Raw genomic sequence first — 26,544 nt, forward strand, 5'->3', positions numbered from 1 at the left:
AAAAGAAAAGACAAACTTAATAGCGAGGACTTCAACAGGGAAAGCTATCTTAGCCTTAAGTAAAAACATCACTTATTTCCATAATGCCCGAATGATAAAGCTGTAGTTAGCACCAGCAAAATACACTTAAGACCTCTGCTAAATTGGAACCAGGCCCACACCACACTTGGTTTCATTTGCCGTGGGACACATGTACACAGGAAGAGGCCTGGTGGGGGACGGGGGTAGGGGCAAGTATGGAAGGAGACAGGCTGCTGGTCGGACCCGGAGCTGGGAACCGAGACGCCATCTGTCTCCACTTATCTCATCGGGGACTTTCTCAGGCCCAGGTCAGGGCTGTAGCCCATCAAGTCATTAAGACAGACCCAGGTGATACAAGAGCAGACATCAAACAGCTCTGCTGCTGGTTTTGATTGCGAGTCCCCAAGGGTGTCAGGATATGCTCCCGCGGCCCTGGGAGAGCGAGTTGGGGGGGGGGCACTCACTCTGCGTGCAGATGGGCCCCTCCCAGCCTTCCTTGCAGACGCACGTGAAGGACTCGCCGTTGACCACACAGGTGCCCCCATTATGGCAGGGGTTGGGCAGGCAGCTACTGTTTCGGGCTGTGAGACAAGAGCAGACAAGACCACCCTCCCTGAGGATCCAGAAACAACCTGGAGGGCCAACAGCCAGATGGGGAAACAGACATGCTCAGGTGGCCGTGCCCACGGCAAATCCCACGTCGGGCAGAAAGTTACCTATGTTACAAGTCGTTCCTTCCCAACCACCAGGACACATGCACTTAAAAGCATCCCCTTCGTCATAGCAGGTGCCACCATTGTTGCACGTGGCCTCGTCACACTGACTGTCACCTGGAGGAAGAACAGGTGTGAGTCCTGTGAGTCCCGGCGGCCTGCTCCCACGGAAGACGGGAAGGGTCGCAGGGACAGGCTCCAGGGCCAGCTACTACTTACGGGAGTGGCAGGTCTTTCCTTTCCACCCATTTTTACAGTCACAGTAGAAGTCATTGACCAGGTCGCGACACGTGCCCCCATTGTGGCAGGGGTTCTGGCTGCAGTCATTAATATCTAGGGTCAAAGAGGAGACACCAGCTGCAGACGAGGCCTGGGGCTGCTCACGACGTGTAAGAACCAAGCCTTTCCTACTGCCACAGCCAACCCCGTGTGTTCCCAGAACTTCCTCATAATCGCCCTTTTGCTAGGAATAAAAAAGCCCCCAACTGGGTTTCTTTGCCACAAGTTAAGCAAGACAAGGGGCAGGCCTCTGGAAGTCCCACGGAAATTAAAATCAAAACAGAAAGATGGCTTTCCTTACAAGCAGGGACATTTGGTATCTTAATGACAGAGCTTAATTCTACAGCTCCTCAGCAGAGGTCCCTCCCCCACAGCTGTCATCAGCATTAACAGACACAAGGGATGCTGCCCCATTGCAGAAACTGTTAAGTCTTGCTTCCAGAGATTTCCATCACAAAGAAAGGCTTCCCGTGTTGAAGTGGGATCCTCCCACTGCAGCCCCCCACATCCCAAAGCTGTGAAAAGTCCCCAAAGAAGGGCAGACTCACTGGTCTCACAGTAGGCCCCCTCCCAGCCGTCACTACAGATGCACTTGTAGGAGTTGACACCGTCGATGCAAGTGCCACCGTTTCTACAGGGGCTGCTCTCACAGTCGTTAATATCTGCGAAAGGAAGGGAAAAGTAAAGCCATAGCTGAGCACTGGTCCACAGCTGCCTCCTGACAAAAAGGTACCCAGCACCTCAGTCTTCTAGACCTCTCTTCAAGACTGTTTCTCCAGTTAGACAGGTGGCTAATCAAGCCGAGAAGTCTAGAGAATACCCCGCCCATTTTTTTCCCATGCCCTCACATGCTAAGTTACTTGGGAGGAGGGAAGAAACACTTCCAAAACACAGGGACCACCCACACTAGTTAAGATTCCAGAACATTCCAACACAGACATGGAGGGCTCAGAGGCAGAGTGATCTGGGCACATTGAGCATAGCCTCCATCTTAGATCCCAGATGCAATGATAAAACCTTCACAGGTTTCTCCAGTCTAAGTCTTAGCGTTTCTGATTAAAATGATTCAAACCCCCAAAACCCCAGGGCTGGTGGCGGTCGGGTTGGGGAGCAGCGGGCCCCGGTCCCCACGAGGAGTCTTACTTTCATGACAGTACGTTCCCGTGAAGCCTTTGTTACAGTCACAGGTGAATTTGCCTCCCGACTGACTCTTGCACTTCCCGTGGGGACCACAGACGTTCGAGGAAATATACCGCACCCCTTCTGGCGTGTCGTTGGAAGCCATGGCCACCGTGCAGCTGTCAATCACTAGAAGACAGGCTTGGGATCAGACCATAGCCACGGCCCTACAGACACGGGTGTTTCTAAGCCCAGGATGTCGGCCAAGCCCGCTTTGCTAGAGACAGGCACCCTGGGGGGCACCGTGGCATGTCGTACTATGACAGGCAAAGTGGAGACTCCAGTTGGAGAAAATTTTTTTTTAAATATTTTCTCCCTATGTAGCCAAGAAGCCCACAGGCTCGTAGGTTCCTTTCCTCCTACCTTTGCCATCTCCCCAAATCTGGTAAACAACTGCTAAGGGCAAAGACCAGCTCTATCTACTTCCTCCCGCAATCTTACTTTAAAAGCAAGGCTAAAAGACAAACTATGGAAGCTTTAAAAGGCTGTGTCACCTCAACGTGGCAGCTATGGGCCACATGGGGCTATTTAAATGAATTAAAATGAAATCAGTTTCCAGTTGCACTAGTCACACTGTAAATGCTCAGGGGCCACACGTGGGGCTTGCGGCTGCCCTACCCGACAGTGCAGATACAGAACATCCCCACTGTTGCAGAAACCCCCGTCCCGAGTGCTGCTCTGAGGAATGTCTCGGCATTGCAAATCAGCCCACCCCAGAGCAGGAATGATAAATGGATTTCATGTCCTCTCCCCCCCCCAGGCTACTTGTAGACACGGTCCTCCCACCAGCAGGCTTCCACAGAGCGTTGCCCCTTGTCCTGGCTTCCCTATGTGGTCAGACAGGATCATTTGAATCTAGAAGTCCTCCTCACCTATATACTATTTCTAACAGTATCAAGAAGTGGCAAATGGTGGGGGTGGGGAGGAGAAAGTATGGAGACAGCCAGGTCCTGGGGGAAGGAAGGTACCTTCACAGGGGGTTGTGCGGCAGTGGTCTTTCAGGTGTGAGCAGTTCTTGCCCTCATAGTCCTCGGGGCACTTGCAGAAATAGTCGCTGGCACGGTTGTAGCACTGGGCGCCGTTCTGGCAGGGATTGGGCTCGCAATAATCTACGTCCAGCTGCAAACATCAGGAGCAGGGAAGATGGGGAGGGATCAGAGTAAAACAGAAGTGTGAGGATAACTTGCCAGGGACAGGAGACACTGGAGTCTGACCCTCTGTCTGCTTCTAGCAGGAGACACCCTGGGCGATACATCTTCACGCCCTAGGGACTTGCCAGTGTCTGGGTAAGTATTTTAAAAAACAAGGCAGAGCAGGAGAGCACGTGCTGGGTTGGATGAAACAGAACACAAAGCCCAAGACACTAAGAAGAAAATCACTCATCAACGCGTCCTTCTGCAAGCATTTGTCTAGCAGACATTCCCTAATCAATGCATGTTAACAGATGACACAAAACTCCAGACACAAGAGCCCAGAGAGGAGTAAGGGGGCACGAGAGGTGAGGGGCGGGGGGGCTGTTCCACTGTAAAAACTCAAGTCATCTGAGGTTTTGCCACCACTCACCTGACAGAGGTTTCCAGAGAAACCAGTGGGACACAGACACTGGAATCTGTTGATTTCATTCTGACAGTGACCCCCATTCAAACAGGGGTTGCTGGCACATTCATCGATGTCTCTCTCACAGTGATCGCCTGCATAGCCAGGTGGACAGATACAGCGATAACTATTAACCAAATCCTGGAAGAGGAGAAGGAGGGGGGAGAAACACATGCTTTTTTTTCTATGTATTCCACAAACGCAAGGCTTCAGCGGTTTAGCATGACTGTTACAGTTCAGCTGATTCACTGAAATAGCCAAATGCCAAGCCTCTTGAAATGGGTTAGAGGAATTTCTACGGGCATGCCTTCAAAATGACTCCCAGGAGGCTGGGGTAATGTGAGCCTAGTGAAAACTTCCAGAGACTCAGTTTTCACCTGCATTTTGAAATCTCACAGGGACAGAGCTTCTCCCAGCATCACATATACCTTGAAGGTTTTTTTGATTTAAGCAAAGATTTACATACCCGACAGGAGGCATCATTCTGACACTGGCCAAGGCAGTCATTAATATCTGAAAAAAAAAAAAAAATACATAAGTCATCATATTAAGGAGACAATTTACATTGAAATTGGGCTTAATTGAAAAGCCTTCTCAGCTCAAGACAGATAAAAGTTTCAGATCAGATTTCCTGTGTGCTTCCCCTGAGATAAGATTATTACACTGGGTAGGGACCCTCCCTAATTCTTCCAGACTGAGGGAGTGAAACTTCACATCATTGTTTTAGCCACCTTATCAGAATCTGGCCAGTTTTAGCAGCTAATGAGCCTGATAAAGTATGTTTTCACTGCCGACCCAACTACTCCCTCTTAGAAAAAAACATTCCCATTATAAGATTTTTTTTCCTTCTACTACACTCAAGTCCTAGGACTGGAGCCAGGAGGATGGATTCGCAAGTCAACACCCAAGTTTCATGAAAATCAAAATCGAAAAGTAGTCACTCACTTATGTCACAATTCTGACCCATCCAGCCAGGAAGGCAATCACAGTAGTAGCTTGCAATCAGATTCTTACAGGATTTGGCATTTACACAAGGTTTGGCCTCGCATTCATTTGCATCTGAAAGAAAACAAGGATGAGCATGAGAAATGGAGTTCTAACCACACGCCCCCACCTTGGGGAGTGGGGGAAGACACCATACTAATAGAGTTTTCTGGAACAGGAGACATTTTAATAAGCTAGTTAAATAAAAGATACCAGGTTCCCTCTATACTAAGCATCTGATCCCTCTCCACAGACATTATCCAATAAGGAATGCTAATTGATAACCTTCCGCCTGCTAGTTAACAACCGGGCCCCCAACAGAATAGCAGGAAGCCACCAGGCATTTCTGTGCAAAACCCGGCGCAGCCTAGTTGCTGGGATTTAAATGTGGCAACAAGAATGCAGACAGCTCATTCCTCATGAGATCATCCCCGTTCGGAACCCAGCTGAACACTCCTCGGACAGACGATTGACATGGTTCAAGGAATCCCACGACTTTCCCACAGGGCCTCAAAGAACGAGCCCATTTGCATTCAAGTTATTTCTCCCAGGACTGCTAGACTCTTGATAATAAATTACTTCTTAGCATGATGGAGTGGGAACTCGCACCACTGGGCCACACGCTCGTCTTCCTTAATGGCTTTGCTTAACGAAAGCCAACCCTGGTATAGGAATTACAGTCGGGCGATTTTCTTACCTAACTGGCACGTTTTGCCAGTCCACTGGGGGGGGCACACACACTTAAACCCGTTCACCAGGTCCTGGCAGGTGCCCCCGTGGGAACAGTTATTCGGAGAACAGTCATCAATGTCTGGTCAACAAAAAAAGGAGGAGGTTGACGATTTCATTTCAATCTGTTTGACAATTAGATAATTTAACACCACCGCCGACACGAGGGGCCTTCAGTGAAGAGCCAGACACCTGCCACCAGTAAAGCTACTGCAGGACAAGTGGGATGGTGACAATAAGGCTGAAGCCTTGATTTTAGCTTTAAATCCCCCACTGCCCCAGTTCATTTAATCCCCAACCTAAGCAGTGGAGGGGGGGGGAGGACAGCTGAGTACCCACAGAGCACCGACCCCGGGGTAACACAAGACACATAGGACACAGGCATCTGCCTAATCGTTATTTGTGAAGAAAAGTTTCACCACGGCTCAGAAGCAGCTAAGAAGAAGGAAAAAAAAAAAAATCATTCTTTACAGGTAGAAAACCTTATTCTTATTTGCTTATAGTTTTCCCAAAATAACACCCAGGAATGGTATCGCCCCCATCTCTGCACAGGGAGATCTAACAATTCATTTATAAGGCATGCCAGGCTCTATTCAAAAATCCGCTTCACAACAACCCTTGGAGAGGGGAATTGCTACTATTACCATTTAAGCAGGGCCCAGAGAGTTTACGTGGCCTGCTGGAGTCCCACGGTGCTGGGCGAGGGCCCTGGTGCCAGCCCAGGCAATGACTCTAAAACCCACATCTTTAACCACACACCTCAGGGTGCTGATGACAGCAGTTCTCAGGCCTGGCTGCACCTCGGAATTCCAGGAGCTTGTTAAAGACCATGGATTCCCCAATTCTGGAGAGAATCGTAGGCCCAGAGATCTATTCTATAAAGCCCTGTATGTGGTTCTGACATAGAGCCCAGGCCCACTGTCAGGGTAACTCTGTAGCTTGAGTCCTTCTTTTGCGGTCCCCTGACCCTACGATAAAGTTCAGTAGTGAGTGACAACCTCCCCCGAAGGCAGCCTCTCCATGGCTGCAAGGACAATAACCACAATGCAGAGAAGGCAATTCCAGGAGGCACGAGCAAGGGAGTAAGCTATTCCACGCAGACATTTCATCCAGTAACAGATACACGCACTACCCTAGCAGGGCAGGATGGGGCTGGAACACTTTCTGAGCACACAGCCACCAGACTGCCCACTGCATGACACCTGCACCCCCCCACTGAGACAGACATGTCACTAAGATGCTAACGTTGGACATGCCTGGGTACCTCCCCCCAACTCTGTATCTTGACATGACATGATTATCCTCTAGAACAGACACTAGCCCAAAACTGGACTTACTTATGGAGCACGTGGGACCGGTCCAGCCTGGAGAACACTCACACTCAAAGCCCAGGGAGGTCTCCTTGCAGCTGCCTCTGTTGTGGCAGGGATCGGACAGGCAAGCATGCTCAGCTGCAAAAACCAGGACAGCCGTCAGCAAGGGACACCGGCTCCATGCCACCCACACACTCTCCCCTGCAACCCAAATCCCACACCTTGGCCACTGGGCTCAAGCACATCTCAAAAACTAAAAGCAGGTGTATGATATAACCCTACTGCGTCTAGGAAGAAAGGCAGGCATCTTTCTCACTAAGCTGTCTCCAGCCAGCCACATTCCAAGACACCTTGGAGCTGGGGTCATCTCATCTCCTATGCTAATCAGCATCACCCAAAAAACTTCAGGGATTTGAAGGAAGTTTCAGAGACCCACAGAATGGCTGGGATAACACCAGTCTTAATTTTGAAGGCCCTCTTCATTTTTCTTTTTTAAAAAACAAGTCCTTAAGTGTATTTTTTTTTTTTTTAAGATGAATGCACAGAAAAAATAAACAAAGGGATCTTATGCAGCTTGGACCACTTACCAATTTCGCAGTTGGGGCCCGAGTACCCCTCAGGGCAGGAACACTGATATTTGTCAGGACCTGTGTTGCTGCAAGTTCCCCCGTTGAGACACGGCTGGTGAGTCCCACAGTAATTGAGATCTGCCAAAGAGATCCCGAGGTCACCAACAGATGCCTGCAAAGACTGCTAGCTCACCGTGTTGCCAGCCCCAATCCCTCTTTTCAAAATAAAGCCAAAAAAGAAAGAACGAACGAACCCACAAACCACCCACAAAACCCCACAGCATTAAAGGAAAATTCAAACAGATCAGAATAAAAGCCCCTGCACAAGAATAAATGCAAGTAAAACTCCAACTACCACCATCCTACCCCCCAAGATTCCATGTTCCTGTCAAGCAGGGCCCACATCCGGCCTTGGTGTCCCTCCCTGAGGAGCATACCTTTGTCACAGAGCTGGCCGCCCCAGTTGGTCTCGCACAGGCACTGCCAGGGCTCGTTACAGGTGCCGTGGACGCACCCCGGGTGCGGGATGCACTTGTCACAGTACAGGCCCTGCCAGCCATACTGGCACCTGGGGACAGAGAGACACCCCCAGGTCAGCCTTCTGAACGTCACGGGAGAGCTGCACAATTCAAACTGAAGGCTGCAATGTTGCGGCCTTTTCTGTTTTGTTTCTGGGGACAGGATGGTAGACTCTCGAGGCTCGCCCGGGGGCTCCTTATAAACATTTTCACAGTTGGGCCGAGGTCCCCTCCCCAGCTGACTCCTGACAAAAAGAGGACTGTTCGATGAGAGGCCAGGGTGGGGATGCCCTTCACAAAGCCAATCTCAGGCTCCCACGAATGAGCCGAGGGTGGGGGCACAGGATAAACCAACTCCCTCACCTCATGGGGACAGACCACAGAAGGGAAAGGACTCTCATGGTGGGGACGGCAATGGCTGTACCAAAGTCTCCACAAACACTGCACCTGCAGTTCTGCTCGGTTCTTTGTCTACACAGCAAGTCACAACCCCCAGACCCCAGCACACAGAAATGCCACAAGACACCCAGTGCGACAGAAAACCATCTCACAATGATGCTTCTCAAACATCAAATAAGGAGAGAAAGCGGCACCCTCCATTGGCCAAGACCAGGGTAGGATCTCTAAACCCATTTCTGCAGGGAAGGTGAGGGAAACAGCACTTGGAACCAATTCCATAGATAATTTATGACCCATTACTGTGCCTGGTCCTGCTAATTTATAGTTATTTCTCACTTTGCAAACAAAAAAAAAAAAAGAAGAAGAAGAAGAAGAGGAGCAAAGAAAAAGGTCAGCTTAGTTTATCTAGTACTGGAGAAATTGAGTTTCCTTTATAAGCGCCTTGCTTAATCAGACTCTTTCTTTCAGGACCAAATGGTGCCTTTGATCCCCAAACAAAAACACAAACATAAACCTTCACCTGGGGTGGGAGAGAGGGCAGGGTCCCAAACCACTCTCGCCTTCAGTTTCAAGCCCTCTGAAACTTTAACTGCCTTCTCAGACATCAAGATTTAACAATAAGCGGTGGGGCAGGGCCGGGAGAAACACCAGCTACCCTAATGGGGGATGGAGGTGGGTGCCCATGGGATGGGCGGAATATTTCCAGAACGGGACCTGGGAAAAGCCATGATCTGCATCAACCCCCTAAGCTGCTCAGCTGTAACTCTGGAAAACAAACACCCCTCCCCTTCTTCCACCCCCCACCCCCAAGGAGGAAAGGCTTTCAGTTTCCAGAGAGCTGGAGGCAGGCTAGCAAATCCTTGTCATGGGAAAATTATAGGGATCTAGCGAATAGCTAATCACCCACGGCTGAGAATCAACTTAACCCCCGAGAATACCAACTAACCACTTCCTAACTTCTAAAAACAAGCTGTCCACATCCAGATACAAGGCGCCGTAGAATGTGTGGTTTAAAATTAATCAGATGCTGGATTCTGGTTTATGTAAAACGGAGTGTCAGTCCACATGACAAGTGACTATTTTAAAGGAGTAATAAAATCTAGTAGAAATAATTTAAAAAGTGGACACCCAAGTTAGTGGGAGATGGTTTGGTGGGGTGGGGACATTCTGTAAAAGCTGATATTCTTAGCCTGAAGGACAAGACGGAGCTAACTGGAAAATGGCAATATTGCTGCCATCTTCTCTTATTCTCATCCAAACTAAGGATCACTAGACCTCTTCAATTTCCCTCGTAAAAGCAAGGAGAGGCAGCTGAGGACCCAACCTCACCTCTTAATGAGAGCTCAATTCCCAGGCATAAAAAAGCAACCACAAGAGGCCATGGATGACTTCAAAAGAAAACAAATAAAAATACTGACCCTGACAGAGGCATCAACCGAGTTATCCCGGTTTAATAATATATGATTAAGATTCTCATGAGAAATTGAAGTGACTTTTCTCATACGATGATTCATAATTAAGTTTGATATTATTGGCAGGCTTGCAATAAAGCAAGCATGTGCACCCAAGAAAAGGGAATCTCAAGTCTACTTGGGAACCACAAAATCAGTAAAGTGGGGGAGGGGAAAAAAAAAACCCTGTGTAATACATAATCCAAAAGACAACTTACAGGTAACTCGCCATGCAACTATTTCTGGAGCAGGACACAACCTGAACTTCCTTAGCTTGAAGGTTCTGTTTTGATTTTCTTTCAAGGTAAAGGGAACGAACTGGGCTGGAAGGCTATGCAAATGACGTGTGGGAAAGTGGCACCTTAAGTAAATAAGGGCACCAGTGCGTGTCTGGGCAGGGAGTGGGAGGTGAGACTTCGAAAGAGAAAGGGCTAAATTCTGGAAACAAAGCCTGTTGTTCTGGCTCGGAGGGCCCTCCCCTGCCGAGCAGCGTGTTTATTCTGATGACAGTAGCACAAATCCTGGTAGCTGATACTCATCTGCGCAGGGAGCAGGCTCGGAGTCACTAATAGCACTGCCATTCTGACTTTCTCCAGAACACCCTTAATTACGAAGAGTTAAGGTAGGTGGATTCCTGCTCCACATTTGACAGCAATGCTATTAAATACTACAGTCAGCTGCCACCAATGGTAATAGGGGGGTTAGCAGGTAAAGCACCCCCCTCAGCCTTACAGAAAATAAACTATCTTCCTGAAATGTAGGAAGAGACAATTTCAGTTACAACCTGTTTTTATTTTACTCCCATCCTCAGAGTTTAGTGTACCCTTTGCACGGGGCAGGAACAGATGACGTGATGGAATCATAAAGGTAAAAGCCAGATAATTTTTTTCCTCTCCAAAGCAGCAGCCTTGAAATTTACTGAGCAGCAAAATCATGTGGCAAACTGGTCAAATGCAGATTCCTGGGCCAAACCAAGGGACAGGGAGTGGGGTGGAGCCCAGGAACCTGCATTTCAACAGTTCCCCAGTTAATTCTGGGAATTACACTTTGGTCTATGAGGCAATGATTCCTCAAGTATGGTCCCACCAGCAGCAGTGGCACTTGGGGGCTTGTTAGAAATGCAGATACTTGGGCCCACCCCTAGACCTATGAAATCAGGGTCTGTGTTTTAATAAGAGCCCCAGATAACACTAGTCTGAGATGCATTGGTTTAGACTGTTTCATAAGCTTCCCTTTGCTCAAGTTAGAGTATCTTTGGGGACAAAAGTGACAGGCCCAAAGGATCCATTTAGTGTCATATTAAACCTGTTAATCCTTAAAATTTGGGAGGAGGGAGGGTAAAGCGTAAGACTATCAAAATGCCACAGACACCAGCAATATTTCCTGAAATGAGCCCTTCCCAAATTGGTATAATATAAATTTCAATAAGTTCCAGGACCCGTAATCGTGAAGTGGTCAGGGTAGGTCTCCGTTTGGCTTCTGCATTGTTCCTGGACCATAAAAGAACAGACTTCAAAGGCAGCAGCAAAAGTCTACATTCATCAGGCTCAACTGACAAGATTCCAGGGCAGCCATTAACCTCTCAGCACCGGCCCAGCTCCCGCCTGCAAAGGGGCCAGGAGATTGTACTAATCCCATTCTAAAGAATGCTGGACTTTCCCCTATTGATGGGAAAAGTGGGGGAGGGGGCCCGGAGAGGAAACCGGGTGGAGGAGGAAGGGGACTGGAACAAACCCACATTTCTCCCCCAGCCCATTAGCACTTTAAGGGAAGATTATAAAAATGTGTTATCAATTTACAGAACAGTTAATACATGAAGTCACTAGCTATGCCCATAAGAGTTTTTTTTATTCCAAGAGAGAAGTGTGTGCATTCCACCAGACAGCTGGTATAATTTAATAAGCTTCGGATGTGCCTATCTGAATTTTTTTTTTTTAAAGCTTTCTTGTTTCTCCAGAGAAAGAGACACATATTCACCATAAAGTCAGTCCCTCTCTGGCATTAGAGGAAAACTTTTCTAAACACTCACAAAAAACCAGTTTAGTCGTTTACCTGCAGTCGCCGGGGAGTTTGCAAGACCCATGCTTGAGACTGCAGCCCTGTCGGCAAATAGCTGTAAAGAAAACAAAAAAAAAAAAACAAACCACAGAGGGATGTGTCAGCACACTGCCTGTTCCTCGAACCACCACTGTCATGAGAATGGCCTGGTACATTAAGCCCACAAAATCCATGATTTTAAAAGATCTCATATCAAGTCTGTTGTAAGGAGAGGAAGACGGGAGGGGCCCAAATAAATCTAGCTTCAAGGCCATGCTAGTAGATCCTCAAAACATGATATAGTTTGGGGACAAACAATGCAGGCAAGTTAATGGGGGAAGGGGACTTTCATCCAGGCTCTCCAAACAATAGCTACCCTGGCTCCCTGAGCGCAGCCTGGTCAGTTCCCACCCTGCCCAGCCCCCCAACCCCTTCGACCCAAAGGCAAAGAAGGGGGAAAAAAAAAAAAAAGGTCTAGATAATCCTTTCCCAACCCACCCACTCTGTGTCCCATGAGGACACATTCAGATGAGCCCCAGCCTCCTTAAGACCCCCCAAAATTGCCTGGATTCAAAAATCCGATGGGGCTAACAGAGCCAAACTGGGCTGGCCTTACTGAGCAGGCTAATCCAGCAGCCAGGTCTGGTGAGACTTTTGTCAAGTATCCTTGTAAAGCAATTCTCTACTTCGTTGAAAAAAAAAAATTTAACTGACATTAAAAAATACCAAACATTAGATAGTTTAAAAAAAAAAAATCAGTGACAATTACACCTAAACACCAACTACTTAAAATATGATCAATTTAATTCCAGAAATGTCATCCTTTTTAAACTCTTGTCTCCAGTTATTTAAGAAAGCAATATTGCCCAGGAGACCTGCAAATTCCTTCCCCCCATACCCTGGGGTCCCCTCCCATTATAGTTCAAAAATTCATTTTTACATTTGAGTTTATCATGAAAGTTTACCTAATGATCGTATAAAATAAGCAGAGTACACTATTATTCATGAGGGGATATTATCCTATGCACCAGAATCACCCATCAGGTTGCTATGGACTGGCACCACTGAGTTCTAGAAGAGACTGCAGCAGCAGATGGTTCCATTTCTCTGAGAGTTCATGCCACCATGGGTGGGCCCAATCCTACAGGAAGGAGCTGGACAGCTTGGGCTAACTGCTCAGGCTTCCTGCCTCAATGCCACGGCCCCCAAAGGTGCCCAGCAAGTGTGCTGCAAGGCCACCTGGAGCTCAGGGGCTGTCATTTCCTACAGCACTGACTGTTCAGACATCAACTGGGCTAATCCAGTCCCATTTGGCATCTGTTTTGGGTCAGGTTCCTCAGAAGCAGAGCCCGAGAAGGGAATCTGGGCCCAAGAGAAAGGAACTGAGGGAAGCAGACAGGGCAGGAAAGGACATGGTCTCAGCTGGAGTCTGGCTTCAGCCTGATCCCAGAGGACACTCTGGAGTGTGAGCTATACCACAGCGTTTGGGCAAAGGGGGCTGGCCTTTGGGCCCCCATGTCAGTTGCTCACTGACTGAGCTGGAGGGATGGGGCACAGAATAGCTCTGGCTGGGTCAAGGACGATTCCCTGGAGAAGGGGCAGCTGTGAGCTGATAGCAGCCACTGCTCATAGCAGCTGGGGCTAGGGACACCAGCCAGCCACAGGGACCTGGACAGGGCACCAACCTCATCCTTCCCATCCAGCACCTTGGTGCTTCAGGCCTAGAACAGCAGCCCAAATCTCACCCTGCCTGAGCATGCCACATGCCACCTGACTGCTGGCACCCTGTGCCAGTTCACCTACCTGGCACATGCACGCAGCACACGTACCTTTGTTACACTCGGGGCCCATCCAGCCTTCCATGCAAGTCTTGTTGCCATTCTGGTCACAGGCATAGTGTCCAAAGAAGTCATCTCTGGGGCGGCAAAACTTATTGCAGCCAAAGCCATAGTAGTAGTCGTCACAGGTCACCCGGATCTGATACTCAAAGTGGGCAACCCCCGTGTTCTGCTTCAGCGTCTGCCACTGTCGGCTGGGGTTGATCATGCCCGAGTGAGAAGCCTTTTCGATAATGCTGTCGGGTTCTAGGAGCAAAAGTGATGAATTGTGTTAACATCCACATCTGTGCCTTCTTCCCTGCCCATCTTGGCTATTTAAAAAAAATAAAATAAAAACACGCACATGGTAGAAAATTCAAACAGCTATACAAAAAGGCAAAAAGTGAGAAGTTCATGCCTCTCCCCCGTTACCACTTATCTATCCACCCTCTTCACAGGTGCATAGTATTTCACCGTCTCGAAATACAAGTTACCTACTTCCTGACATACGGGCATTCGGGTTGTTTTGGCCTCTTACTGTTAAACAAAGCCACAATGCACATCCTTGAATATATCTGCCTGTGCGTGACTCCAGCAGCAAGAAAAATCCTAGAAATGGAAGTGCTGAGTCAAAGAGGATGTGCACAACCAATCCACAACCCACTGCTGTCCACAGACCATCCCGAACTACCCGCTGGTGAAGCCCTGGTCAGCTCACCCTTCCCCACCAGCCCAGGAAACTGCGTTTCCCCAACACCAGTGCCAGCGCTGTACATTATCAAACCTTCTGATCTGTGCCTGATAGATAAAGAGGCATCTCTTGTTTAATTAGCATTTAATTAAGTGATGGTGAGCATCCTTTCCGGTATTTATAAAGCCATTTGTATTTGTTCCTGTGACTGCAACCTGCTTCTCTTCTCTGACGACTTTTCTACGACATCGTCATACTGACCTGCAAGGCTCTTTATGCATTAGAGAAGGCAGCCCCTTATGGAATGTTGCTCTAGAAATTTCATTACTCCAGATGAAGATTAGCAATTTTTCTGGTTTTAGATCACACGTCCTGCTTAGAAAAGCTTTGCCCATTTCAAAACTCTTCACTGGAAGCCAAGGAGTGGACTAAGTTACATTTTTAAAAAATCGTTAACACGGCCACCTTTTAAGCCAGCATTTAAACAGCAACACCATGAACTTGATGCATTTTACCTTTCTCCTCTGCCCAGAAGGCAGATGGGAAAATAATTTGCCCCAGTTTAGAGACAGGTTGAGTGAGGGCTTGGGTTTGTATTTTTTGAGCCAAGTCATGCCCCTTAAAGAATGCTTACCAAGGAAAAGCAACACCTTGAAGTCAAGCAGCTCTCGGGAGTAAGAAGTGGTCCCTGCCCTGAGGTCACTTATAATCTAGTCTGAGAAAAGAGACAGGTACAAAAATAGCTCCAAACACCAGGTGCCAGGAGTTCAGGGGAGAGATCTGAAGAGGCAGCAAGGTACTAAGTCAGCACCCCAGCCTGGCTTTGTGTTTGTTTTCTTAAACCTGCCAGCACTAACCCTTCACCACCTTGTCAAATTCAAGGCCATCTTAGAGACAGAATTAGGACCTACTCACAATGTCTCTGTGATTCTTACCCACCTACACTGCTATTTTTCTAGGCCCTGGGCCTGGGCTCCTTCACAAAGCTAGGTAAGCCCTGCAGGTGACCAGGAGAGAAGGAACTCCTAGGTGGTTTCATCCACACACTCCACTTCCAGCACGGCCCCAGCGTTCACCCTCTGGGGTTCTTGAACTGTCGTGTGGGCAAGACAAGCCTTGAACAAGCCCACACACCTGCAGACTTACACCCCAGCACGCACGGAACCACTTACAGATAACACCTTACTCACTTCAGTTCTTGCAAACAAACATGGGGCAAGGAATGACAAAAATGTTTCTCCATTAACTGCGTGTTTGCTCTGCTGGTTCAGTTAAAATGTGTAGTGGGCTATTAGCATGTGGTTACGAGACCTTCATAAAGGAGTCATTTAAACACGCTAGCCATGGCTCAAAGGCTTCCAACTTCTCTCAGGCTGGTATCAACAACAAACAGTTCAGACAAGAGTCCAGGGCAGTTCTAAGGGTGCAGGCTGGCATGTGCTTCTCGGCTGCTCAGTATGCTTTCCGCTCATTTCCAGGAAATGCTGTGTGATGACTTCAGAATCCTCGATGGGGCTAAAAGGGCTGCGTAAGTAACGTCACACCAGCCAGGGCAGGGAGTTGAGCATGTCTGGGTTAGAAAAATATGCCTGCTTCTTCCATTGCTGCCTGAATCACGCTTCCCATCACCTTGGGGCACTGTGATGTATCTGGGGTAGGTCCCTTGGAAGTCCAGCCTTTTGAGAGTGGACAGGACATCACCATGCCTCCCTGGGATCCCCAAAAGCATGGAGATGGGTCACAAGGCACCCCCGACAGCCTTGCAGGCTGAAGAGGTGACAAGGGACAGGTCTGAGCACAACCCTGGGACCACACCAACCTGAAAACCTAGATGGGAGCCTTAGCCAAGGCGGCTAAGCTACAAGGAAAACCCAGTCCTAAGTGTGCCCATTTGTGTTTACGTATCTATTAAGCATTACAGGAAACTGAAACTGTTTGCTGTGGGGGAGAATGAGAAATCTGGATCCTTACATACCATTAGTCCTGAAATGTAACAGAAAGGACTGTGGAGGACTGAGGACAGGAGGGCCGGCCTTAGAAAATACCTGCTAACACATGAACAGCACCTGGGCTTCATCTGGGCCAGAGTCAGCTGGTAAGGGTTTACTGCAGAGCTGATGTTGGAAGCAATTCTGTCCCCAAACTCAGGGCTCTGCGCCTCTAGTATATATCCAAAGCCAGAATGTTTACAACTTGCTTGAGTCCCAAAGGGCAGCCAACTCCATTTGGGCTCCTCAGCTTCTGCCCTCATGGAGTACAGTCTATTGGGAGGGGCTGAGGGTGAAGAGTAAGGAGCAAAGCATCTCAGGCAGAGCAGACAGCACATGCAAAGGTCCTGAGGCAGCAGAGAAAGTTATGCATTTGAGGATGGCAAGGCTAGAGATATGATGGAAAACAACGTGGTATGTAAGGCAAAGCTGGCAGGGAGAAAGGGCCGGGCTTTGCAGGCCACATGAAGATCTGTCCCAAGAGCAACAGGAAGCCACCAAGTGGCTGGCTTCTTATAGTAAGGGTGACAATCAAATGTTATGCTCTGAAAAAACTAGGAAGGCAGAAGAATGGAGACAGCATTAGAAGGTGGACCAGAGGAGATATGGGCAGACCAGTTGGCAGCTGCTCTAGGAGTTGGGGCATGAGCAGATGGTGACTTGACCAGGGTAGTGGTCGGAGGCAGCCGATTCTAGTGCAGAGTTGGAGAGGTGGTTTTCAGAACTTGGAGGTAGACTAGCTATGGATGTCAAGAGAAAGGAGGCACATAGCTCACCTGCAGATTTCTGGCTTATGGCACTGGGTATTCAAATACTGGTGCCAATCACCCAGAAAGGGCCCTAGGGAGGGGACTACTTTTGAAGAGGGAAGATCCCAAATTTGGTTTTGATTGTGCCAAGTTTGAGATTCCTTGGAAGCATCGCAAAAGAGGCAAGCGGATAATCCACTCCCACCAAACCCACCCCCTCCTTCCTTCATCAGGGTTCAGCAAGGGAGCTTCAGTGACTTGCGAGGGGCATCCCGTGACGTTGTGCCGTCCCCTCTCTCCAAAGTAGAGGTCAGAAAGCACTTTATTCCTACCTCAGTCTTCCTTGTGCCCTTCCAAGGATTCAGTTACCACCCCTCCCCCCCAGCAAGAGACAAAACACCCCAGAACCCCAAAATGGGGCTACTGGGAAACACAGACACGCGTGGGCAGCTCCAGATGGGTGCTGGCTTCCTGGGGTACAGCTCTCTGACCTGTGGGACTGCGAAAAGCCCAGGAAAGGCCCTGCAGAAAGACCCCATGTGAGGGGTCTCTCACATGTCCTTAACAACGGACCTGGCTCTTATCACAGGCCAGGATCCACCCTCAAGGATGTTCACTCCACCAACTGGACTGTTCTAACAGCTAAAAAGGGAAGGAGAACACCATGCCTGCTCCGGAACATCAGAAGAGCCCATTTCTCCACCCCCCCTTCCATCCTCCTAATGCTTAGTTACCATTGTAAGCAGGTCACAGTGACACGATGCTCACACAATCCTCAATGTTTGTGGCAGAGGGAGGGAGGGGAGAACCAGGTGTCTATGACCCTGATTGGCATCAACCACAACCAAGGCCGGCAAAGCCCCTCTGTCACCACCACCCCCACCCACCCCTGCAGTGGCACAGGGGTACCCTTCTGGGGATGCAGGCTTGGCTCCTGGACTTTCACAAGCCCCCCTTCTCCAGGCAGGGATGACTTCAAACAGCAGGACTTAAGATGTCAAAGCAAGAGGCGTGACTCAAGCAGCCTGGGAGCCCCAGCAGGCCTGGGCTCAGCAATGATTCTGTGGCCCTGGGTGGCCCGACGAGCCAGCCACGGCTGGAAGCTGCCGGCTGAGCAGCCCTCACTGCACCCATGCTGGGCATGCGCCATCCTCAGGGTCAGTAAACAGGCAAGGCAAGGGGAAAACTGCTCTTAGCAGTGAAAACAGGGGTCACTGAAAGGGTCAGAGAGGCAGAAAAGCAAAAGGAACGTTTGGATAACAGAGGACAAAGACAACGAAGTGGGGTCAACTCTTCCTCATGCACAGCCCCAAAGATTTCAATGTGGATCAAGTTTTCCGATGACAACCACTCAGACTCTGCTGGCAAAAAAGGGAACTCGCAGTTTTGGCTCAGGAGGGAAAACGTTTTTTAAGTTACAATTAAAAAGCAAGACTACCTTTTAAGCCAGGCTTGCTGCCATTTCCATACACATCCTCCACGGCTTCTCCACCAAAACCCACCCCTCACAGTACTGAAAAGCAACCTGTGCTGAAAACAGAGCCATCTTTCAGAAGGGGACAAGGCAGGTAATGGCTGCGATGCTCTGGAATTCCACCTCAATGAAAGGTCTGTCGTGCGCAGTGTGGGAAACCCGGACGGGCTTGAAGCTCACCTGCCCACCAAGTGAAATTCAAGGTCGGTCTTTAGAGCCCAGCGCCACCTTTATGGCTTTATCTTTCTGATGAGAGATTAAACGCTCACTTAAAGTTTAAATGGACTTTTAAAAAGTCACTACTTTGATCCTTTAGCAGTCTACACGGTTTTAAAGTTGTAAAACCATTAAGATCTCTATCCCAAAGATAATCTAGGTTTCATAATCAGGGACTGAGTTAACTGGGAGTGTTTTGGCCACTTAATATTCCAAGCTAAAATTCTAAGGGAAGTCAAGGAATAGATTCCATTGACAGGTTTGCCCTGGGTGGAGGTTGGGGGAGGGGTAGTGGCAGCGGCAGCAGATGGCAGTGGGTGGCAGAAGTTCTCCTAAGTACTGAGGACACAAGAGCTGGCTCCGACTGCTTGGCCAAGCACTGCACTTCCACGTGCATTTAAGGGAAAAGTCCATTAATGTGATACTTACGAGCAGTGTCATTACTGGAATCCCACGCCTCCACAAGCAGCGTGTAGGACCTCTGCAAGACAGATAAAGAGCAGCTTACTGATTGTGAAACCAGAATCAGCTCTCCAATGTTGTACTTTCTTGGCCTCCCAGCACACCCCCAACCCAAACCATAAAGCCAAAATGAAAATTCTACTGGCTGTCACATTGAGATCTTGGCTGTCTAAATCCAAAACAACTCTCCTTTTTCAACATGTTCCCTAGGTTGACAAATGACCCCTCTCACCTGGCAGGAGCCCACTAGGGTCAACATGCATGCAGGTGGCCCAAAGTCGTGATCAGGAAATGCCACCCCCCCATGTGGGAGTGCTCAGCACAGAGTTTTCCAAATCCCAACCTTAGTGCATGAAGGAGGGGGAAAAAAAAAAAGCCACACAAAGAAATTATTCTAAGCTAACCTACCCAGGTATTTGTACTGAGGGGGTATTGCTAAGGTTACACTTTGGGCCCTGGTGGGGCAGTCCCCAGGGAGGCCCCCTTTTCCTTTTCAGAACCCCTTTGAAAGCTCTGTCTGTGTGAGACCATCCTGGCTCCCACAAGTATCAGGTAACTCTAGGAAACAGGAGGGGGTAGGTGCAGGGAGGCTGGGTAAGACAAAGAAGGCAACCTCACTTGGGCAGTGGGCTGGGGTCAGATCCTGGGAGAGAAAGTACAAAGGGAGAAATAACCACACACCTACAGGTTATATTTATTGATGAACTTATCTGTTAATAAGATCTAACATTCCAGGAATAATCAGAGTCCACTAAACTAAACAGATTCCCTGGATACTGGCGAGATGCCAGCTAATATACTGAAGGCACCTTTTATCTACCAGGCTTATCTCAGAAGTATGCCTCCCCCCCAAGACCCAGGCTATTAGCACATTCCCTCTTTTACACAACTCTTCATTCGTAATTTACAATAAGGTCAAGTTTGACCAAACACCAAGATTTAAATAAACTTTTTGCTATCTTAGTGCTGGAGAAGTATACTCGAGGCAGGTGGGGAGAAAAGGAATATGAACATGTTTAAGCATTCCTGCTTTGCCACCATCAGAAAGCAATCCTTCGGAAATGGTAGTATATATTGATTAAATGACATTGTGCCGTGCCACCAGGAGCACACTGCTGCCAAGAGAAGGCACCTATAAGGTAAAGGTAAAAAAAAGAAAAAAAGCGAGTTTCATTCATAACTCGAGGCCAGCTTACTGCTCCCACGGTGACACAGCAGGTTGTCTCTGAATATAAAAATATCTTGTGATAGACCCTGCCTTGGAATTCAGCCGAAATATGTTTCATACTCAAAGCAGGGTAGGATTCCATTTCGTTCACTGATAACTGTGGGAAAATGTTCAGAAAAGCAAGCAAAACCGGGCAAGCCAGGGCACATACACCCAGCCCTCTCCTGTTAGTGGCCAGAGGTCCAAATTCATTGTTGTCGTCATTAATATTTTATTAGTGAAAGTTATACCGTATTTACGGCCTCTTTAAGTTACCTAGGACTTCCTGCAAATTATAGGACTCTTCCTTAAGAGCGGCAAATTATATTTCTCTACCGATTTGAGGCAAGAGCCAAGTCGAAATGAGGCCAGATGTGTGGCTGATTCTGTATAATTAAGCCCTTCGTGCGCTGGTCACGTTGAGGCCCACATCCCTCACTTCAACAATATTGTTGTAATTAATCCTGATTAAATGCATTGATACCAGGAGTTTTGACAGACTTACACAAGCACTAAACACATAATACCTGCAAACCCCACTGCAGGGGAAGGTGCCCGGGACAGAGCTGGCATGGCAGTATTAACTCTGCTTAATACCCAAGGAGGAAGGCATCCTTCGTTCTTGCACAAGAACTTGGAAGACCAGGCAGTCTACCAGGCTCATCCTCACCAGGGCTGGGAAGACCTCGGAAGTTGCTAACCAACACCACCCCACCTTCAGGGAAAAGAACAGCGTACACAGCCATAGATGACTGGCTTTTTTGGGCGATTTTCCACAAATTGCCTTCTCTCTCGGGGATGGAGAATGGGTGAGGGCAGAGAGCTTCAGTGATGGCATCAAAGCCTGGACCTCCTCTCCCCCTTGCTTCAGGGAGAGGATTGGGGTTCCAGGACTGGTCTCCTGGGGCAGGAGGAGCCTTCAGAGGAAAGGAGTCTTTCCCTCCAAGGCTCCCATTAGGAGCCACTCTCACCACCTCCCTCTCCATCCCCACACTATAGATCAACAATCAAGATAATTTGGCAATGATTATTAGTTGCTAGGAAACTGTAATTTTTCCCAGGCCCACGCTTGACCTCTGTACATCCCTGAATATACCTCCAGACACTGAGACCCCAGACCGTGCATTGCTCATGCTATCAAACCATGCACCAGGCCACAAGTCAGCAATCTACTCTGCCCAAGTCACACCCAATTAGCCACTGCAAATCTGACCCCCGGCAGAGGCAGAGTCCCCAGGCCCAGGCAGGCCTGGCAAGGCAAGCGTTCACACTTAACAGGTTCATGCCAATAAACAGACCAAAAAGTCAGCAAATACCTGGGTTTTTCTTGGTTTCAAATTATAAAACTAAGCCTCTGATGAACTCCCTTGGCTTTCCTCTTTCTTATGTTTGCCCAGAATACTCTGGGGGCAAAGCAGGAGGGATGGGTAGCCAACAGATCTTCTGTCTGGATTTGCCAAGTGACTTATTTCTGCCCCACCCCAGCTCCAGGCCTAAGGAGATCTGGCAACCCAGCAGTGGGTGCCCCTTCTCATTCGGCATCGAAGAGGAATGGTCAACTTTCCAAATTGCGTTTTGGGAGATTTCCGTGGAATTTTACCTGGAGGAGAGTCCTGGCATCAGAGCCCCAAGGCAGCCTAGGGCCACCAGGTTCCTCCCAAGGCCAGGTCCCCCGCGCCTCCCTCCTGCCCTCTACACAGGCTGCTGCTTGAGGGTTGTTCTCTGCCCTGTCCCACTCCACGGCAGTTACCTTGGCACTGGGCAGGGCGGTAAGCACTTAATTGCCACATTAAGCAAGGGGGATGTAAGAAACAAAGGTAATTGTGTTGGCAGCTGGGAGCTTCCTTTTCCTGGCAACAGTGACGGCCAAACCAAGCCCTGAGAAGTGGCTGCCTCCCCTCCTGCCAAGCTGACGGACACAAACAAACCGCCATCCAAACGGCACGCGTGCGGCGTCCAAAACCCCAGGCTGCTGCGACAGGCAGGCCCGCCAGCAGCATGCACATCCTGGGAATGCCCGACGTGCCAACTCGGGCATTGTGCGAAGTCAGTCGGCCCCTGGGTTTGTCGGGGGCCCTGCGCCCTGCTGACTCAACTGTTGCTTCCTGTCGCTTGCCCTGTATTAGCATTATTTTTGGAGAGGCCCCATTATTCTCCATAATCCTCATTTCAGTCAATTCGGCCAACTCTATTGTCCTGCCTGCGTCTGGGTGGCCGGAGTATAAAATATTCCAGTCACAACACATATGAAACAAAAAAGGTTTCGGAGAGTCCATGGATGGGCACACGCACACCGACTTGGGCACACGATTCACCCATCATAGGGTTTTGGCAAGGTGAGATGAGAAAAAAGGACAACTATCCTATAGCATCTAAGCTAAGACTTCAGTCAGGGAAAGCAATCGAGTCTGCAGGGCTTGACATGTCAATAGAGCCCGATCTGGTTACAAAGGGTGATTTTCTCATCAAAGCCCACCTCAAAGGCTCACCAAGGGGCCCCAAAGCTCATATCCAGATTTGAGACTCTCAATGAGACGCCCCCACCCCCTTTCCCAGCATTACCCTTACCTGTTTGAAAAGCATCCCACTGATAATTAAATGCACCAGTTACAAAAGGGTGGTGAGGTTAATAGATAGAATACCGAGAAGCCAGCCAAGCACAACGGTCCCGTTCACACAGAGCAAGCCTGAACAAGAAGCCTTTCTACTTATTTACCAAAAGTGCATAAAAACTGGGCTGAGCTGGTAGAGGACTCTGAATGTTTGACTATTTATGTACCCATTTAACCACTGGGAGCCACCTTGTGGAATTTCTTCCCTGCACGCACACTGTACCAATAGTAGATGTCACTAACACACATAAAAGTCAGCCACAGGGCTTCTGCGGTCCACACAGTGATCAGAAACCACCAAGGAAGTCACAACACGGCTCCTGGGCCCCATGCACCAAAGTAAAGGTGGGACATTTCTGAACCCAGGACTGTCCTCCATCCCTACCACCATTCTGGAATCACTACTTTCCACGCATCCCAATGTATCTTCCAACAGTTGGAAGAAAATGTTAAGTTTGTATTATTCTATTCTTTTAAAGAAATATATTTAAGAGCTGGAGCCAAGTGTCACTTCTGTCAGCATCTTGGAGCCTAACCTTGGAGGGTTTTTTGGGGGGCTGGGGGGGGTGGGGAGACATGCCTCTAGAAATCTATCAAGGGAGAATTCACAGGAACATTTGCTTTTATGGACTACAATGCTAACTGTATGCACAGAGACTATGCATTCTTATCATTAGAAATCTTTAAAGCATGACATTGAGACCAACTTCTGGCCTTTCTACAATGGAGCTGGGGGCTGCTATGAATCCAGCCAAGGCTTCTGTGTGCATTTCTGTTTTCAGATCAGGAACAGGAAAGACTCCTTGTTACCCTAGCCCTGGCTTTTTTTTTGTGAATAACTTTTTTCTCTCCATGCTAAACTTCCTACAAGCCTCCTATCCAAACGGTCCCTGAAGGCACCACTATTTAGTGTAAAGATTTTAGGCAGCATTCAGATTGCTGGTGTTCTGGGAGGTTACAGAAAACCTTGTAAGTTGCTGCTGACACTTTTTACCCACTCAACTCCCCCAACAGCTTCTGTGCCAAAAGCTTCACTGCTTTCTAAAAATGGTTTAAGTCTCTAGAGAGTTATGGGTGTGGAACTGGTGGGTTGCAAATTCATTTAAGTACTGAGGGTTTGAATAAGTTGCTAAGAAACAAGGCAATGAGGAGGAAGAAAACACAGGTTATACCTGCAAGACAAAAAACATATAGAGATTAGAAACCAAGTACCTGGAACAGGGATTCCATTTTGGGAACAACATTCTGCAGATAGCGCAGTCCTTTCAAGAAGGAGGTCAAGCCTAGCTCCACTCCCCCCCACCCCCACAAGCCTGGTGTTACAATGCAGACACGTCATTTCCTCACCTTAGTTTGAGGTAGGTTTCTTAGGGCAAAAGGTGTTTTCTCTGCATCCAAAAAGTCCCTTGCTCTGAGCATGTACGCACGTGTGCCTTTTGTATAAATGCTGACTACACAAGCAGGTTGCAAATACTGGCTGCAGAGAAGAGCCAGCTCAAATGAGAACCCCATCCCTCCGCCCTCCACATGCTCACACCACAGCTACAGAAGCTCAGGGACTAGAAAAGACAACATAAAGGCAAGGACTTGTCAATTACATTCTGTGACCAATATTGTGGTAGTTGAATTCCCAAACACCTGGCAACTGGTCGAGGCCTTAAGTGTCAAGGAGGCCAAAGCTGGCATCGCTTGTATGCAAGAATCACATTTCATTGGATTTTCATTAAAAAAAAAATTAAGTTGATCTCAACAAACCTTTTAATAGGGTCAATGATATTTAAATATGGGGTCAATAAACCAGCTACCCCAATTGCTTCCCCCAGTTTCCTTAGACGCGTTCTACTCTAGGGCCACCAGTGTAATACAGCTAACTGGGGTTCTGGGGTTCCCAAAAATCTTTTGGGGACAGGTAGTGGTAATTACCCTAATGCATTTTTAATAGGCAGGCACTACTGGGATTTAGCAGTAATTTGGAGAGGTGCAAATTAACCATTTCAGTGATTTATAAGTGGTTATTCCCAGATCATTTCTTGTTAAACCCAATTACCTCTTACAGTGATGTTCTTATCACTTGGTCCCCCTATTTGGGAATCATAAATTAGTCTCGTTGCTTCAAGTCAAGCCCCTTGGAGCAGCAACAGTATGGTGAATAGAAGCTGCTGATAAAAAAAACCACCGCAAGACCAGGGCTGGGGCAGTGGACACCAAGTGGGACATACTTGGCTATGATGTGGCAGGCAGGCCCCCCCCCTCTATAGAGATTCACATGCACACTGCAATGTGAACTGCATTTCATATCTGACCAAATCGTTTCTTTTTCTTCCTCTCCAGAACATGAACAGTTGCTTGATTGAGGTCATAATTCCAAACAAAAGGCATGAATTACATGACCTTCTACACTGACCTACCCCTGCACTCTACACCCCAACTCTTCTAGCATCAGCAAATTTGGAAACACAAATGGTAATTGTGGCTGCCTAGGGGTTGGAAGCTTAGGTGGTTGAAAGTCCAAGGTGGTTTGGAGGGTTGTTTTTTTTTTTTTAACCCATATATTCTTCTCTTGTTACCTTTTGAATTCTGTGCCAAGTTCAGTTATGACCTATTCAAGAAACTCACACTTAATAGTTAATTGTCAAACTGAATGAAGCTGTGCTCCCTACTGCAATCCTTGCTCAGCTACCTAAGTGCTTTAAGTTTTACACTCTCCCTGGAATCATTCTTGAAAGTTATGGGCTGTCATGGTTCTCCAACCACATTCAGGAAAATAAAATACACCCAAACTCCAATTTCTCTTGGGAAGTAAAGCTTATGTTTCACAGGAGGCTTTTTGGGGGCAAATGGGTGGAGACTTGTTTATGAGTGATACACACATTTGGCCCAACTTCAAAAGAACCACATTCTCGGTGTTGCCCCGTGGGTCTTCCCCTACTCTACAAAAGTCAAGAGTATTTCATGGTTGGTGACCCGTGGGGCCTGAAACCGCAGAAAAGCACCAGCAAATGCAAATCAATTGCCTCTCCTGCCCTCCCACACCATTTCTGCTCCTTTTCCATGTAGGACTCTCTGGTCAAGTGTCAAAAGGGGACAGACACACCTTCTAGGTCACTTTTCCCCAGCCAGCCTACTGAGCAAGCCTCCCTGTTTTCATCCAAGCCATCCTCTGACCCTATTCTCCAAAATAAACCTCAGCCAGGCTGCTGCTTTTCCACATCACTAATAAGATTCCTTTTATGGTCTTGTGAAAGGCGAGGGGCTCCGGACTGATCCTCCGGAGGGTGGAACCACCTGCAGGCCCCTTTCCCCTAAACTCCAAACACACGTTCAAGGGCAGTCAGCATTCGCGGTCAGCTTGGGCCCAGCCAGATTTAAAGGTGGCCAACCTCTTTAGCTTAAAGTTCTCCCTAATAGGGGATTAACAAACAAGATAAACACTTTCTAAAAATGAAATCCCACGACAGTAACAGCCTTTGGACCTCAAAAGAACTTCACAAACCACAGTGTTTTGTTTCAGTTTTTCATATGTCTCTAAAGCCCCTTTTA

The 26,544-nt window shown here is 48.2% G+C and overlaps 1 protein-coding gene across 1 annotated transcript in view; it reads right to left on the reverse strand.

Annotated features, from left to right (window-relative positions):
- JAG1 (jagged canonical Notch ligand 1) overlaps window positions 1-26,544 on the reverse strand; it is a 35,861-nt gene that overhangs the window by 6,695 nt on the left and 2,622 nt on the right. Inside the window, exons 3-18 of the mRNA XM_045529440.1 lie at window positions 19,153-19,204; window positions 13,618-13,872; window positions 11,804-11,864; window positions 7,821-7,951; window positions 7,402-7,521; window positions 6,839-6,952; window positions 5,470-5,583; window positions 4,734-4,847; window positions 4,255-4,301; window positions 3,756-3,929; window positions 3,161-3,311; window positions 2,157-2,321; window positions 1,562-1,675; window positions 954-1,067; window positions 738-851; window positions 486-602 (exon numbers count right to left, since the gene is read on the reverse strand). Coding sequence (XP_045385396.1) covers window positions 486-602; window positions 738-851; window positions 954-1,067; window positions 1,562-1,675; window positions 2,157-2,321; window positions 3,161-3,311; window positions 3,756-3,929; window positions 4,255-4,301; window positions 4,734-4,847; window positions 5,470-5,583; window positions 6,839-6,952; window positions 7,402-7,521; window positions 7,821-7,951; window positions 11,804-11,864; window positions 13,618-13,872; window positions 19,153-19,204 — 1,957 coding nt within the window. The remainder of the gene's footprint in view (window positions 1-485; window positions 603-737; window positions 852-953; window positions 1,068-1,561; window positions 1,676-2,156; window positions 2,322-3,160; window positions 3,312-3,755; window positions 3,930-4,254; window positions 4,302-4,733; window positions 4,848-5,469; window positions 5,584-6,838; window positions 6,953-7,401; window positions 7,522-7,820; window positions 7,952-11,803; window positions 11,865-13,617; window positions 13,873-19,152; window positions 19,205-26,544) is intronic.

Source organism: Lemur catta, chromosome 17 (assembly GCF_020740605.2).
Source record: "Lemur catta isolate mLemCat1 chromosome 17, mLemCat1.pri, whole genome shotgun sequence".
NCBI lineage: Eukaryota > Metazoa > Chordata > Mammalia > Primates > Lemuridae > Lemur > Lemur catta.